At 36.3% G+C, this 15164-nt stretch overlaps 8 protein-coding genes across 8 annotated transcripts; 3 read left to right on the top strand and 5 right to left on the bottom strand.

Moving 5' to 3' along the window:
- Positions 1–471: 471 nt before the first annotated feature.
- Positions 472–1140, top strand: RO3G_16912 (uncharacterized protein; the record flags this gene model as incomplete). The annotated part of the gene is made up of 1 exon (XM_067671496.1): positions 472–1140. The coding sequence occupies one exon, from the start codon at positions 472–474 to the stop codon at positions 1138–1140; it is 669 nt and encodes a 222-aa protein (XP_067527597.1).
- A 384-nt stretch (positions 1141–1524) lies between these two features.
- On the bottom strand, positions 1525–2347 carry RO3G_16911 (uncharacterized protein; the record flags this gene model as incomplete). Its single annotated transcript, XM_067671495.1, has 2 exons — positions 1525–2107; positions 2313–2347. 2 exons carry the CDS (start codon positions 2345–2347, stop codon positions 1525–1527), a joined length of 618 nt encoding a protein of 205 aa, XP_067527596.1.
- A 1816-nt stretch (positions 2348–4163) lies between these two features.
- RO3G_16910 (uncharacterized protein) lies at positions 4164–5965 on the bottom strand (the record flags this gene model as incomplete). The annotated part of the gene is made up of 3 exons (XM_067671494.1): positions 4164–4989; positions 5131–5682; positions 5796–5965. The coding sequence occupies 3 exons, from the start codon at positions 5963–5965 to the stop codon at positions 4164–4166; spliced, it is 1548 nt and encodes a 515-aa protein (XP_067527595.1).
- A 712-nt stretch (positions 5966–6677) lies between these two features.
- On the bottom strand, positions 6678–7696 carry RO3G_16909 (uncharacterized protein; the record flags this gene model as incomplete). Its single annotated transcript, XM_067671493.1, has 4 exons — positions 6678–7181; positions 7252–7312; positions 7363–7523; positions 7640–7696. The coding sequence occupies 4 exons, from the start codon at positions 7694–7696 to the stop codon at positions 6678–6680; spliced, it is 783 nt and encodes a 260-aa protein (XP_067527594.1).
- A 125-nt stretch (positions 7697–7821) lies between these two features.
- RO3G_16908 (uncharacterized protein) lies at positions 7822–8351 on the top strand (the record flags this gene model as incomplete). Its single annotated transcript, XM_067671492.1, has 2 exons — positions 7822–7968; positions 8193–8351. The coding sequence occupies 2 exons, from the start codon at positions 7822–7824 to the stop codon at positions 8349–8351; spliced, it is 306 nt and encodes a 101-aa protein (XP_067527593.1).
- A 64-nt stretch (positions 8352–8415) lies between these two features.
- RO3G_16907 (uncharacterized protein) lies at positions 8416–9486 on the bottom strand (the record flags this gene model as incomplete). Its single annotated transcript, XM_067671491.1, has 3 exons — positions 8416–8420; positions 8610–8810; positions 8907–9486. 3 exons carry the CDS (start codon positions 9484–9486, stop codon positions 8416–8418), a joined length of 786 nt encoding a protein of 261 aa, XP_067527592.1.
- Positions 9487–10635: 1149 nt separating this feature from the next.
- On the bottom strand, positions 10636–11016 carry RO3G_16906 (uncharacterized protein; the record flags this gene model as incomplete). The annotated part of the gene is made up of 1 exon (XM_067671490.1): positions 10636–11016. The coding sequence occupies one exon, from the start codon at positions 11014–11016 to the stop codon at positions 10636–10638; it is 381 nt and encodes a 126-aa protein (XP_067527591.1).
- A 544-nt stretch (positions 11017–11560) lies between these two features.
- Positions 11561–12514, top strand: RO3G_16905 (uncharacterized protein; the record flags this gene model as incomplete). The annotated part of the gene is made up of 2 exons (XM_067671489.1): positions 11561–11779; positions 11894–12514. 2 exons carry the CDS (start codon positions 11561–11563, stop codon positions 12512–12514), a joined length of 840 nt encoding a protein of 279 aa, XP_067527590.1.
- Between the last annotated feature and the right edge of the window lie 2650 nt (positions 12515–15164).

Here is a 15164-nt window from a genome sequence, read left to right as displayed (position 1 = left end):
CATAATGGTTTGTGCTGAGCGCTGATTGGGGATTATGCGAAGCAGATTCAGTACGAAATGTGTAAAAGGCGGTTCAAAATGAACAATTTTTTGAGGTAGTGTATATCGACTATTAGTCAACTATTCTCACGAATAATGCTTACATTGTTTAAAGATTTACCCTATGTGAAGTGTTTTGTGGACGATATTTGTATATTCAGTTCATCTATGCATGCACATTTCCTTCATGTTAAAAAAGTTTCACAAATCTTAACTGACGCAAATTTGAAAATTAATTTTGAAAAAACGTACTTGGCAAAATCTGCTGTTTTTTTATTGGGTTATTCTATTTCCGCACAAGGAAAGAAAATAGATCCACGAAAATTAACAAACATTCATGAGTGGCCTAGACCATCCACACAAAAACAAATTCAAATTTTTCTTGGATTTGTTAATTATTTTAGACAGCAAACTCCAAATGCAGCCTTACTTATGGCTCCTTTAGATGCCTTACGTTCTCATGATGAGAATCTCAATGGTCCTTTTATTTGGACTCCTGAACATCAATTACATTTTGACAGTATTAAGAACATATTGTGTTCTGAATTAGTTTTATCTCACGCTGATCTGTCTCACCCTTTTTGCATTGCCACTGATTCTTCAGATTATGGCACTGGCTGTTGTTTATATCAAGAGTTCGAAATGACTAACCCAAATGGAGAAGTATCTAAGATTAAAAGGTACATTGGTTTTATGTCTCGTTCTCTATCAAGAAGTGAAAAACGTTATAGTGTTACTATGCGTGAATTGCTTGGTGTAGTTTATGCCTTAACCCAATTTCATAAATTTATATGGGGCACACGATTTACGTTATACACTGACCATAAAGCTCTATGCTATATTCATTCCCAAAAGAATGCCAATAGTATGCTTATTAAATGGCTTGACGTTATTCTTGATTACAACTTTAGTGTTGTTCATGTTCGAGGATTAGATAACATCCTTCCCGATAAACTATCTAGGTTATATCCACCTAAAGATACGGTTGAGCATGAAGATGACATTAATAAGGATAAAAGACTTGCTTCTTTTAGACAGAATCATGCAGAATCTGATAAGATAAACATTAAAAAAAAGGCAAAAAGCACAAGCCAAATTTAATGTTGCTGTCAATCATGTTTTAGTGGACTCCCAAACCACAACTTCCGATGCTTTCATACCCATCGACTTAGCCACTTCATGTGTTGCCCAAAATGTTCATGATCTAAATTCTCAAATTCATAATAGTAATAATACAGTGAGCGACAAAACTGTCCCAATGTTTTGTAGTTTTCTCTTTTATGGCCTGTAGCGTTATGATTATCAGATTAATTTATGGCTTGTTGTATATCATTCGATAGCCAAAGTCCTGTAGAAGTAAACAACATATAGCAAAGACCGATTAAAGTGCCGCAAGTGGAGATAGAGGGGATGGAAAACAAGCGGTGCATTGGGACAGTTTTGTCGCATTTTCAAAAAAATATAAAATGGTTTATTTATTTGATATTAATAGTCAGTCCAGCGTCCTTTGTTCTTGATACATTGTTTTATACGCTTAGGCATTGATTCTATAACCTTTTGACACTCTTCTAGCTTCATTAAGTCGTACCAAACTTTAGTTACTCGTTCGTATAATTCATTCATGCCTTTTGGTGCTGTTTCATAATCATTCAGCCTTCTCTTTAACAATGACCACATATTTTCAATTGGATTGAGGTCAGGGGACTGTGCAGGCAACTCCAGGATGTTGTAGGATTGGTCTTTAAGGTATTCTTTGACTAGTTTGGACGTATGCTTAGGATCATTGTCATGCTGAAAAATCACCTGATGACGTTCGAATCCTAATTTATCGATGCTAAACTCGATAGTACGCTCCAATTCATCTTCCAAAATCTCTCTGTACAATTCGGACAATGTAAAAGATACGATGCAAAAGGATTCCGGGCCAGGTATTTGTACTACGTGAGATCCAAATATAGCAATCAATGCGCCCGAATTTTCCGGATCGAATGGTGTAACTTTTATGGCCGTTACACGTAAACTCAGCTCGTGAATCGCATTACAACGGAAAAAAGCTACCTTTGGCGGACTAAAAAAGAGCGATTGCGTGCCCGTTATTTGTTACACATAGTCATCCGTTACCTCAAATGATGCAAATAATTTTTCCGCTTTCAATGGTGGTATTTTTGAAGGTGTCACTGTATTACCTGACGAGCTACAGGCCTTCAAAGACGAAAAAATTACCTGGCTCACCGTCAACGGTGGTTACGGTATGATAGCGGACCGGATACTACCCGTATTTAAAACCTATACACAACTGTCGATGCATTTGATGATTCTGCAACGAACAATGATACGTATGAAGAGGCCACAATAGTATTCAGGAGCTATGGGCTTCAAACCACTAAAACGCTACATTGGTTAAGTGTGTCATGTTCTGGTAAAGTAATTTAAAGGTAGCAGTAAAACCTAAAGAATACTTTTTGAGACTGAACTTTAAGACAACCTTAATTGTTAAAAAGAAATCATTACAAAGTCTACTTTTTATATTCTTCTATCAGTTGGCGGATAAATGAGTAGCTATGAGCGTAGATTCAATAATTGACATGTTTGACTGAAGAATGATCACTGAATCGATTATGAAAATTTTTAATTCGTTGTTTTTATAGATCTTATTGTTCTTTAACTGATCTGGGAGAGTTGTCCCGTCTTCATTGAGAGGAAAGATATATTTATATGAAATGCCTCCAGTCAGATCAAAGTTGACTAGGTACCTGATCCATTACTATTCATTTACAGAAATGATGAATAGTAAAGATCATGACTTATTTATTGTTCATGTTTACTTTATAGAATGAGTTTAACAGTGATAGTTTTATATAAAAAGAAGAAGAGTATATTTTATTTAATAAAGATTTAAATTATTATCTTTTATCAATTTTAATATACTTCTTTTAGTTGTGATTATTCAATGTCCGTTATAATCAGACTCTGTTCTACAACAAAGTGCTTTAGCAATAAAAATAGAAACAACAAAAATTGACGAGACTGAGCGATGGTGCTACAGTCCAATGTTTTTATTGAAGAACGATTTGAAGAGTGCTTATATTAGCTCGAGTACGATCTGATGAGATATTTGCAGATAAAAATTTGAGAATTAAAAGGAGATAGTGCTTGAAAAACTAGTGAATGAGTCTCTATGTAACCTCTTTATTAGATTTCAAGACGCTCGCGAGAACCCATTTAATCAAACTACGCCTTTATATAGGAAATAAGATTATTCAGGGACCGAAGTGAGTTCAAGGTCAATTTTAGTATTGAACTTGAATAATATAAATATTGTATATGGTTAATATTGTAAATGAGTCTTAGAGAATATGTAATATATAATATTATGTATCCAGTACTTGTTATTTTTTATATAAGATTTGAGTAATCTCATACGAATAATAAGTATTTAATGGGGTAAATACGACATCTGAGATTAGATAACTAAAGATAGCTACCACCGATATAATTTGACACGCAGAGGAACAATTATATATACTAATCTTATTAACCAACTACTTATGTATGAACAGAGACATATTATTAAACGTAGTTACTAATTATCATAATCAACTCTTATTTAACCCAACCTGTGAACATTTAACCCGGTGCCATAAGACAGTATCCTATTGTCCTGTCAAAACATGAAGAATACAGAGCTCTATTGAGAAACATACTCGCTAATATATCATCACCGTGTCGTTGAAGCATTATTATTCTTAAACAGTCAAGCTTTTAAAGATGTAAAGTATAATGTAGGAACGCTTGGGGAATAAGTCACAGCTTTACCTTATCAACGTAGTAGACCGTCAGTTTTAGTTGTTCAATATACAAAGTGGGATTTTTCTTTATAACATTATAATTCCAATACAAAGCTTGTTGATGCGTATTGAATATGCACATACAAAAAAAGGACATACCCATGTTAAGTATTGTGTTCACTTATAAAGTTTTATTTGTTTCAAAGCATAAAAGCTAGAAGATTATCATAAAAAGTCACCATATTAAAGAAAAATAACATAAAATTTAAACCATATTTAATTCAATAAAAGCTATACATTGGTTCTTTAATGATTAGAGAAACGATCGCTTAGACTTCAACCACGTCGAGGCCTTCCTACAGATCGATTTCCAGCTCTTGGTCTACCAACTGAACGCCTGCCACTACCAGGGTGATTACTGACAGAAGGTGCAACAGCTCTTGGTCTGCCTACTGATCGACGTTCACTTCTAGGCCTACCGATCGAACGAATAGCTGCTGGGCTGGGGACTCCTGCTTCACCATTATCTGCAGCAATAGAACCTTGAATGCCAGACTGACCCAAACTGCTTCGTGCTTCAAGAATATGATCCTGCATGACCTCACCATCTGGGCCACCAATAATGCTGTCATTGTCCGATAGTATCGCTTCTTCTTCTAACAATTCCCTAGCATCGCGGGCACGACGACGTTCTACCCATGCTTCAAAACGGCGAGCATCTCTAGCTGCAATTCGAGCTGACACAGAAGGCGAATTGCCATCAACACCGCGGGTAAACCAGTTTTCAGTTTCAGCAGACTGTTGAGCTGTATTCGAATCCATTGCCACCTCACGAATCATACGTTCAAAGCACTGCTTTACACTACCTGCATTTTCGCTTCGCCAAAGGTACTCCAGGATGCGCTTGTAACAGTTCTCTTTGGTTCGATTACGAGGCTTGATAAATGCTTTTAGAGGAGCCCACATACTTTCAATCATGTTGGTATGAATTTTTCCCGATATGGGCAAACCAGAAAATGAGCCTTGGTTACCTTGGACTTGATCTACCGTGGCAAAGTCTAAGGAATGGTTGACAACCTGATGTCTAGCAAAGAAGAAGTTGCCATCATTGTAGGCGCTTGTGTTGTCAAGTATCTCGCCAGTATGTTCGTCACGCTCTTCCCTAGGGTGCAGACCGGAATATGCTCTCCATCCATCAGATCTAATGGTTGACCCACGCTGGCAGTTATCATAAATGATGGGCAAGAGTGTTGCCGCTGTCCGATTAGGGACGGTGCAAAAGAATTTGCGCCCTGCTTCATACCTAGGTCTTAGCTCTTGTTCGCCAGTTCGATGATCAGTGTAAGTGTAAAATCGATCTGCTTCATTGACTGGGACCAAGCATTCAACCATACCAAAGACCCAGATGCCTTCTACACGATGACCACGATGGTTTTTTCGCTTGCCAAACTTAGACTCATCTATTTGTACATGGTGACACCTTACGTTAGAGCCTAGCTTATGCTCCTCTTGTCGATTATGGGCATTATAATCACTGAGCATCATTAAACGAAGATCATTTGCCAATGAAGTCACAGCAGGACGGCTCATGCCATGAGAGTTGCAAATATTGGTGATGCTTGAGTCCTTCAAATAGTCATACATCACCGAAAGAGTGTAATTGGTCAAGCATTTACGATTGTAGAACACCGAATTATACGTACAAGCGCGTGATTTTCTGCCAGCATGACCAATAGTAGCACCATTTTCATCAATCTCAAGACCACCAGCACAATAGTACGTCAGTCTTCCACTGTCGACACGATTTCTTAAAGTGCAAATTCTTCGACAGCCATCAATGCCACAGACATTAGTTCTATGAAAAGCGTTGTTTACGGATAAAAGATGACTACAAACAAAGGTAAAGAGTTAGTAAGAAAAAAAAATCCTACTATCGCAATGTAGTGTTTTTTATTATAATTAACTTACTCCCATGCTCTTTCAGGACTAACAATTATTTGCGCTTCAAGGACACGGTCACCAGCAGGAGGAAGATAAGACCTGTAGCTTGAAACTACTTGACCAGATACTCGACCTCCTCTACGAGGAGTGGCACCGTTGTTTGAATGAACAGAAGCAGATGAGTTGAAACGAGGCATATTAAGTAAATAAAATAAAGACGAAAAAAAAAGGAAGAAAAAAGGTATGTCACTTTATATAGATATTTGACCAGCAATTAAACACGATGTTTCACATATTAAATACTCAAATATGCACATGGTTACAACTCGGAAATTAGCACTCATGGTTACAACTCGGAAATTAGCACTCGTGGTTACAACTCGGAAATTAGCACTCGTGGTTACAACTCGGTAGCTACTACTAGCAGTGTAGATTTCATTGTTTGTGTGCATGTCGTTGTTATATTCACATATTAATACACCCGACTATAGCTTTAAGCAAGGCTACTGAAGCTCGTTTTGTGACTATAGGGTGCAGAATCATCAAATGCATCGACAGTTGTGTATAGATTTTAAATACGGGTAGTATCCGGTCCGCTATCACACCGTAACCACCGTTGACGGTGAGCCAGGTAATTTTTTCGTCTTTGAAGGCCTGTAGCTCGTCAGGTAATACAGTGACACCTTCAAAAATACCACCATTGAAAGCGGAAAAATTATTTGCATCATTTGAGGTAACGGATGACTATGTGTAACAAATAACGGGCACGCAATCGCTCTTTTTTAGTCCGCCAAAGGTAGCTTTTTTCCGTTGTAATGCGATTCACGAGCTGAGTTTACGTGTAACGGCCATAAAAGTTACACCATTCGATCCGGAAAATTCGGGCGCATTGATTGCTATATTTGGATCTCACGTAGTACAAATACCTGGCCCGGAATCCTTTTGCATCGTATCTTTTCCTTCAGCCCTCCAGACATCAGTAACCGAGACAATTTCTCTGTTCATCTTGTAAAATGTTTGTATTTCCTCAGGTTCGGCCCGTTGCGCTTGTCCAGCAGAAGAGGGCTCAGTCAAAACTGTGGGAAACGATGCTCCAGAATTTGCTGTAGAATTAAAATGAGCATTTCCAAGGGCAAAGAAATCACCAAAGCTTTGATTTATTTTTCTGAATTCTGCTGCGTTTGCTGCTTTCATGGATAGTAATGATGAAGTGATAGTACCAAAACCAGCTTGAAGAGTTGAAACTAGCTCCGGCATAGCAAGTTGGACTCGTCTATTTGATAAGAATGCTTCTTCTTCCTCTTCAAGTGACCCAAGCACTTCCACTTCAAAATTTTTATACAGTTCAGTCTGGAATATCTCGCAATTCCAAAGATAGTACTGAGGATACTTTTTCTTCAAAACAACAGAATCCTACATTTGCAAAAAAATAAAAAAATTTAACTTTTTCAAATAGATATGTTCATAGTTATATTTTTTTTACCTGTAACAAAACAATACGCAAATGCGCAAATGCGCAAGCAAGTTGAGAAAATTGGGGCCAGCTATGTCTTCTTGAATATCATTTCCAGTATTAAATCTCTCCTTCCAATACTCAATATCCTTGAATACCAATCTTTGAAGTGTCAACGATGGTTTGATGACGGCTCTTGGCAAAAAGTACAGTAGGTCAAAAAACTGCTGCAAGGAATTGCAAAATTCAGGTTTTACAGCTGGTTGTCCATGGGTACTGCACCAAACTATCTCAAACCTTGACTGTTTGTACCTCAATAGAAAGTGCATTTATTCGTCGATTATCGGATATGGGCAATGGTTATTGGTGGAATTTGAGATCGCTAAAGGTAGTATTATGAACATCCGACATTTTTTACTTGTTCACATATGTTTGAAATGACGAATTTTAATACGACCCAACCGGTTGCTATCATAATTTTTCACATTCTTGACATGATTAGAATGTTGCCAGTATATGAAAGCGCTTACAATTCCTTTATTTTAAATTTTATATTCCCTTACTTAAATTGTTTCTCTTTTTTACCTTATTACCAATCACATGCCTAAACGACTGCCAGAAGAAAAAGTAGACGATCTCAAGCAAGCATTAACTGGATCCACATCAACGTACGATATTGCTAAAGAAATTGGAGTACATGAATCAACTGTTAGTAGATACTCTAGACGGTTTTTTTCAAATAGGACAGTAAGCATAGGTGGTAGACCTACAGTAGTCTCTAAAGTGACGAAGCGGTTAATCAAAAGAAAAGTCATTGAAGGGGTTTTAAAAACTGCCAAAGAGGTACACCGGGAGCTAGTTCAACTTGGCTACGATATCCCATACCAGTCAGCAATTAACGTACTGAAAGCAATGGAGTTCCATTCTTCAATAAAAAAAAGAAGCCGTTTTTTACAAAAGCTCATATGCAGCATCGATTAGAATGGGCCAAGAAGCATCAGGATTGGACAGTGGAAGAATGGCGAAAAGTCGTCTTTTCTGGTGAAACCAATGCCAACGTATGGGGCTCTGATGTCTGTAAGTACAGTGGGTGGAAAAATGGTTCCAATGTTTTCAACTTGCAACTTTAAAGCTTTATATCTTTTGAACTACAAAGAGTAGCGGCTCACAAAAACATGCATTTTGTAGCGCCTTTCAAGCTAATATTAGTGCAAAAAGTTTTTGCCTGTACCGTTACACAATCGGGAAAAAATTAAGACTAAATACAAAAACCGACATTGGAACCATTTTTCCACTATGTGGATTATTTTATTAATATCTTGTATGACCGGCTTTCGCAGCAATTACAGCCCTACAACGATCTGGCATACTATTTATGTATCTCCTACAGTTTTCTGTTGTAAAAGTAGACCATTCTTTTTCAACGCGATTCCATAGTTCATGCACACCTTTTGCCCTAGTATCATAGGCACTTAACTTGAGCTTAAGGTGGTGCCAGATGTACTCTATTGGGTTTAGATCTGGACTTTGTGAAGGCCAGTTGAAGGTATGATCACACTTGAAGTTATTGTCCTTGAACCATTGCCTAGCTAGCTTAGACGTGTGTTTAGGATCGTTATCCTGCTGAAAATAGATGTCCTGAGGATGGTAGTCGTAATACTCAAGGCTATCCATAAGAGTTTTACCAAGTATTCCGACGTAATCAGAAGCTTTCATCGTGCCTTCACTAATCCAGCATGTATAACCAGGTCCGTCATAGGTAATACAACCACGTACCATAATGCTACCACCCCCTCCTTTAACTGTTAAGTCGAGATAATGGGGTTGAAGTTTATCATCTGGTCGACTCCAATAGTACTTGCAACCATCTGAGCCGTAAACATTAACTTTTGTTTCGTCACTGAATACCATGCGTCTCCAGTCGTCGCTTGTCCAGTTTTTATGCTCTTCCGCCCATGCTAGTCGTCTTGCTTTCTGAGCCTTAGTCAGTAAAGGCTTTTTTACCTTGATCTTAGCATGGAAGTTCATGCTTTTCATAACCTTAATGGTGCCTGAGTAACTAATAGCGTGACCAGTGCATACTAGATACTTATGAACAGCCTTTGCAGTCTTGAGGGTACCATTAACAATCTGCTTACGTATATAAGACTTGGTGGAAACACTTAAAACAGCCTTTCTACCAGGGTTTGCTGTTACTCTACCAGGAGAAAACTTGTTGGCATATCTGCTTAAGGTAAAATTTTTTAAGTTTGGAATACGTTCCATTATCACTGAGTATGGCTTGTTCTGTAAAACCAACGATTTGATGCTTTCTTGCTTGTTTTTAGAGAGAGCGCGAACCATACGTGTGGTGATACCCTAGAGCTTCGATATATGGAGAAAGAAAAGGAAAAAAAAATATTTGACCGAGGATAAATTACTTTTATAAGTCACGTAGGCTTTTTCGGCGGTAGTCGGAACAGTATGACTCATAATTAGCCAAAAAACTCCAGCGAAAGCTCCACCAATTAACAAATAAACTTATATACAGTTGTAGTGGAAAAATGGTTCCAATGTCGGTTTTTGTATTTAGTCTTAATTTTTTCCCGATTGTGTAACGGTACAGGCAAAAACTTTTTGCACTAATATTAGCTTGAAAGGCGCTACAAAATGCATGTTTTTGTGAGCCGCTACTCTTTGTAGTTCAAAAGATATAAAGCTTTAAAGTTGCAAGTTGAAAACATTGGAACCATTTTTCCACCCACTGTATTATTGGAAAAGACCAAGTGATCCTCTTCAACCGCATCATCTAGAATTTACAGTCAAGCATGGAGCAGGCAAATTGATGATGTGGGGCTGTATAACTTCTGAAGGATCAGGATATGCTTGTCAAATTTACGATGGGAACATGAACGCGAATGTTTACCAGCATATATTGGACACTACGCTTCGTGATACTATGCAATACTACAATTTCAACTGGTCCAACATTTACTTTCAGCATGATAATGATCCAAAGCACAAGGCAAAATCTACAATAGACTGGTTAGATAATCATCAAGTGCGGTATATTAGCGATTGGCCAGCTCAGAGTCCGGACTTGAATCCAATAGAACACGTATGGCATCAATTGAAGTTGAAGCTCAGCTGTTACGAACGTAGAGCAAAGAATACGGATGAGCTTTGGGAACGAGTAGAAAAAGTATGGAATGGCTTTGACAAAGATCTTTGCCAAAGGTATATCGATAGCATGCCGGCAAGAATTCAAGAGGTTATTAATAAAAAAGGAGGGTCAACTAAATATTAATAAATAAATTCATTCCGTTCAAATTTTCGTTTTTCCAAATTTTCAAATTGCGCATCTCATACTTCCTTCAATACTTATCCAATAGGGCTTAAACTCTTTCGGATTTTTCAAGACATGTAGAAGATTTACTATGTGGGAACAGAGGCAGTTTGTGCCATTGTAACAGGATGTGCACTACAAAAACCAAGAAAAATGGATTCCTTGCAGCAGTTTTTTGACCTACTGTAATTTGAATGTTGTTGGCCATTGAAACCGGCAAGGCTTTTCATTGCCTCCACAGGTAAGCTGGAAACATAACATCCCACCATTCTGTCGGTTCCCCATCTTCCTACCATTCTTTGCTGATCGCCAGAGACATTCTCTTGTGCAATCATATTTAGAGCGCTCTTTCTGTTGGCGTGAGCCACCTTTGAAGTGTGGATGCCAACCTTCTTGAAAACGTCAACATATGTAGAATGTTGGGCCTTGTATTGAATAGCTTTGAAGGGACTATCACCTTTGAAAACCATAGTCTTGTACCAGTTCTCTCGTTTCTCAAAGTTTGGGAACTCTTCGTTCTCAAAGTGAAAGCGCGAAAACAAATATACAGTTGTTGGAATAATTGTTCGAATGTTTTGCAATTTTATACATTTTGCTTTGTATCTCTGCAGTCAGATAAGATAGAACTACGTACAATACCTCATTAGAAAGCGACAGCCGTCGGATATAACATATAAAAAGCTAGTGTTACGGAATTACTTCCATATATAGTAAGATCAACTTTCGTCAAGCATATGCATTCGAACAATTTTTCCAACTCAATGCATTCTATAATGATGATATCGTTGCCGCTTCTGACATCACAAATACAGCATTACAAAATGATGTAATTATGAAACAACGCTTTTGCTATTAATCGGAGCTTAAAATATATAAATAAGGCTGTGTTTTACGGTGTTTCCCTTCCATCTCGTACAGTCTATACGTCCTTATATCATGGTACATCCTTTATCTCGTAGCAAGCAAGAGAGCATCCGGTAGCTGTTGAAAAAGGGTTTATCATACTCAGAGATCATGGAACATGTTCCAGGAGAATTAATGTCCACTTTGAGCAAGCACAAGGGCTTGTATACACCGAAACGTACTCGAGGTCATGCTGGTAAAAAGACTACTATAAGCTCAACGACAAAGAATTACCTGAAGAGAGAGCTTGTAAATGGTTCACTTAAGACTGCAAAGAGCGTATGGCCATATTTAAACAGTATTGGTCACAAGATAGGCTATTTTGGTACAGTAAAAATGCTTCACAGTATGGGTTTCGATACCCAAATTAAGAAGAAAAAGCCTCTCCTCAAAAAATGTCACATGGAAGCTAGACTAAAGTGGGCTAAAGCTCACAAAGATTAGACAGAAGATGACTGGAGACGTATAGTGTTTTCTGATAAGACCAAGATTAATGTTTGGGGTTCAGATGGCTGTAAGTACTTTTGGAAACGACCTGGTGACAAATTGCAGCCTCATCATCTTGACCTTACAGTCAAAGGAGGAGCTGGCAGTGTGCTGCTTTGGGGTTGTATGACGTGGGATGGTCCTGGATATGGCTGCGCAATTGAAAATGGTACTATGAAAGCATCCGATTATGTTCATATCCTGTCAACTACACTTATGGACAGTCTGAAGTACTATGGTTACGAACAGGAAGCTATTTATTTTCAACAAGACAACGATCCTAAGCACACATCAAAGCTTGCTCGTGCTTGGTTTAAGGAAAATGGGTTTAAAGAAGAGCATACTTTCAATTGGCCAGCTCAAAGTCCCGATTTGAATCCTATAGAACATCTCTGGCACCATTTAAAGCTGAGGCTGAGCTTATATGAAGGTAGGGCTAAAGGAGTGCATGATCTCTGGTCTAGAATCGAGAAAGAATGGAACTCTTTTACCAAAGAGCAATGCCAAGCATATATCAAGAGTATGCCAGCTCGTTGTAGAGCAGTTATTAAAGCTAAAGGCGGTTACACACGATATTAAATAAAAGATGATTCAATTGGAAAAATTGTTCGAATGCATATGCTTGACGCAATTTAATCTTACTATGTATGGAAGTAATTCCATACCCCTGAATTTCTATAAGCTATATGTCACAACTATCGCTTTCTAATGAGGTATTGTACGTAGTTCTATCTTATCTGGCTGCAGAGATACAAAGCAAAATGTATAAAATTGCAAAACATTCGAACAATTATTCCAACAACTGTATGCTTATTATTTAATACCTTAAAATAATTGCTTTTGATTTATAAATTATAGCATTTTAGAGCTTAATTTTCCATGCTTTTTATACTTTCTTCTACGTTACTTAAAACAGGCGTAGATCATCTTTCTCGGGTACTGTGCCAAATTAGGAAATAGTCGGATGAGAAATTTTAAAACGAATTTTTTTATTGGATAAATACAAATACTCATGAAGTTGAGTCTGAGAGGGTAAAATATTAGGTATTTTTGAAGGTATATCTAAACTTTTCGGCGGAAGACTCAAAAATACTTTTTTTTTTAAAAAAAATCACTGCTAAATTTTAATCACAGCTAAAAATACTTTAAGTCTGACTGAGTCTGACGGGCCATATACTGTATACTGTTATCATTATTTTATTTAAATAAAAAAAAGCTATTTTTTATAAACCAAATCCCTATTTTTTTGTATGTATAAAGCAATATTTATTGCAATATGAATGGTCAATAAAGAAGTATATAAGCTATATGAGTGATCTATAAAGAATCATATAAGGCAATATGAGTGGTCAATAAAACCTGTATATAAAGCAATATGAGTGGTCTATAAAAGAGCAAAAAGACAAATAAAGCATTAATTTGAAAAGTATTGTCGTATTTACCTTAATAATTTTCTTAATGTCGTGTGAGATCACTCAAAAGATTCTTCAACTAATAATTTGACTGTATATCATATATAGCCCAAAGTGCTATATACGATAAACAGCCCACACAATTTATACCGTACTACCTCGGACCCTAAATCACATTATTATATTCTAAGACGTAGTTTGTATTGAATGGGCTCTCTCTCTCGTCCTTACTCAATAAAGAGGTTCAAGAGACTCATCGATTTTTCGACTTATTTTATTACTTTTATTAATCGAGAGAAATAACACGCCTATTCCACAAGTATCATTGGTCACCAATTTATTTCTGACGTAGAAAAGACTATGAAAAGCAGCTACCAAGATGGACGTCCTCGTATAGTAAGGATTAAATCTACTTAGAACTCTGAATTATCATTCTCGTCAACATCTGCACCAGACAGAGACGTAGAATAAATAACAGAATTATTGGTCAACAAAGGGTGCAGATATTGACGTCGGCATAAATATGCATTCAATCACAGACTTTGATATCGCTGAACAGAAAAGCATATACCTAACAATTAACGGTTCGCAGAGTTTGCACGATTATTTGCAGTGGTGCCACTGCACCCAAACCTGATTATCCAAATTGATAAAGGTGATCTTTTTTAATAGTGGTAATTCTATTAAAGGAATGAGAACGCGGATATCAATGCTAGGAGCATGATTTTTATATCAGAAGAAAGCTCGAAAAAAATAGATTTTAAATCTATAAAAATAAACAAAAGTATATAATACGTTTGTTGAATAAAAAGACATTGTATTTTTTAAAAAAATAAACATTTTTCTGTTGTGCTACATGATGACATACAAGATTACAAATTGGGAAGACCATCCTTTTTCAACTTCAGTGCAAGGCTTTTTAAATTCAACAAAGATCCAAAAAGCATTTCTATTGGCGTATAAGCTCGGAAATCCAAGTGATTGAGTAGTGGCGTTCTCTTTTCAAGCATTCTTCAGCTCTTATGTCGTATTTTACAAAAAATTTATTAAATAAAAAAGGCGATTAATTTTAGTTACAAGTGAGCAAAAAAAAAAAAAAAAAAAAAAAAAAAAAAAAAAAGAGTAAAGGGACACATGCAGAAGAAAGATCAAACTCTTATACAAGTGTACAATATTGCTATAATAATAAGTATGAAAGCATTTGTTTACAAGTTAAATAAAACAGAATATGAATAAAGTAGAAAATTTAAAAGATTGAATAAAATAAATAAAGAAAAAGGACTCTTTTGGTTCTAAAGAAGTTAAATTTGTTTTAAAGCTGGAAAAGATATGTTTTAAATAATAAGCTCATGAAATAAAAAAAACAAAGTATTTTTGATAATCATTTTTATTTTTTGAGAGTAAAAAAAAAAATTGGTAATGGAATGAATGTCTACTATGCTAGATGTCTTGAGATTTCTATGGAAAAGGTTAAAAAACAGAAGAAAAAGCATATTGTTACTGAGTACTTTAAAAAAAGAAAAAAAAAGTTGAAATGTTGAAATGTTGAAATTGTAAAAAAAAGAAAAAAAAAAAAATTACATTCCCATCATTGACATTACAAAAGGAATCTCCATTCCATGTACTGTTTTAACTTGAATAAAAAACGCAGCGTTTTAAATTTGGGCTTTAATAAAAAAATACTTTCAATTTTTTTTATTAAAAAATAAAAGTGGACCAAATATGACGAAGGTGAAAGCACCAAACGGAAACCTAAGAAAAGATTCAAGACCCACAATATAAACGGCAAACTGATTTTATTTGTAACCAAATCTAGA

This window comes from Rhizopus delemar, genomic scaffold, assembly GCF_000149305.1.
Source record: "Rhizopus delemar RA 99-880 supercont3.23 genomic scaffold, whole genome shotgun sequence".
NCBI classification, from domain to species: Eukaryota; Fungi; Mucoromycota; class Mucoromycetes; order Mucorales; family Rhizopodaceae; genus Rhizopus; species Rhizopus delemar.
Note: the sequence above shows the minus strand (reverse complement) of the source record. Positions and strands in the feature narration are given on the sequence as shown.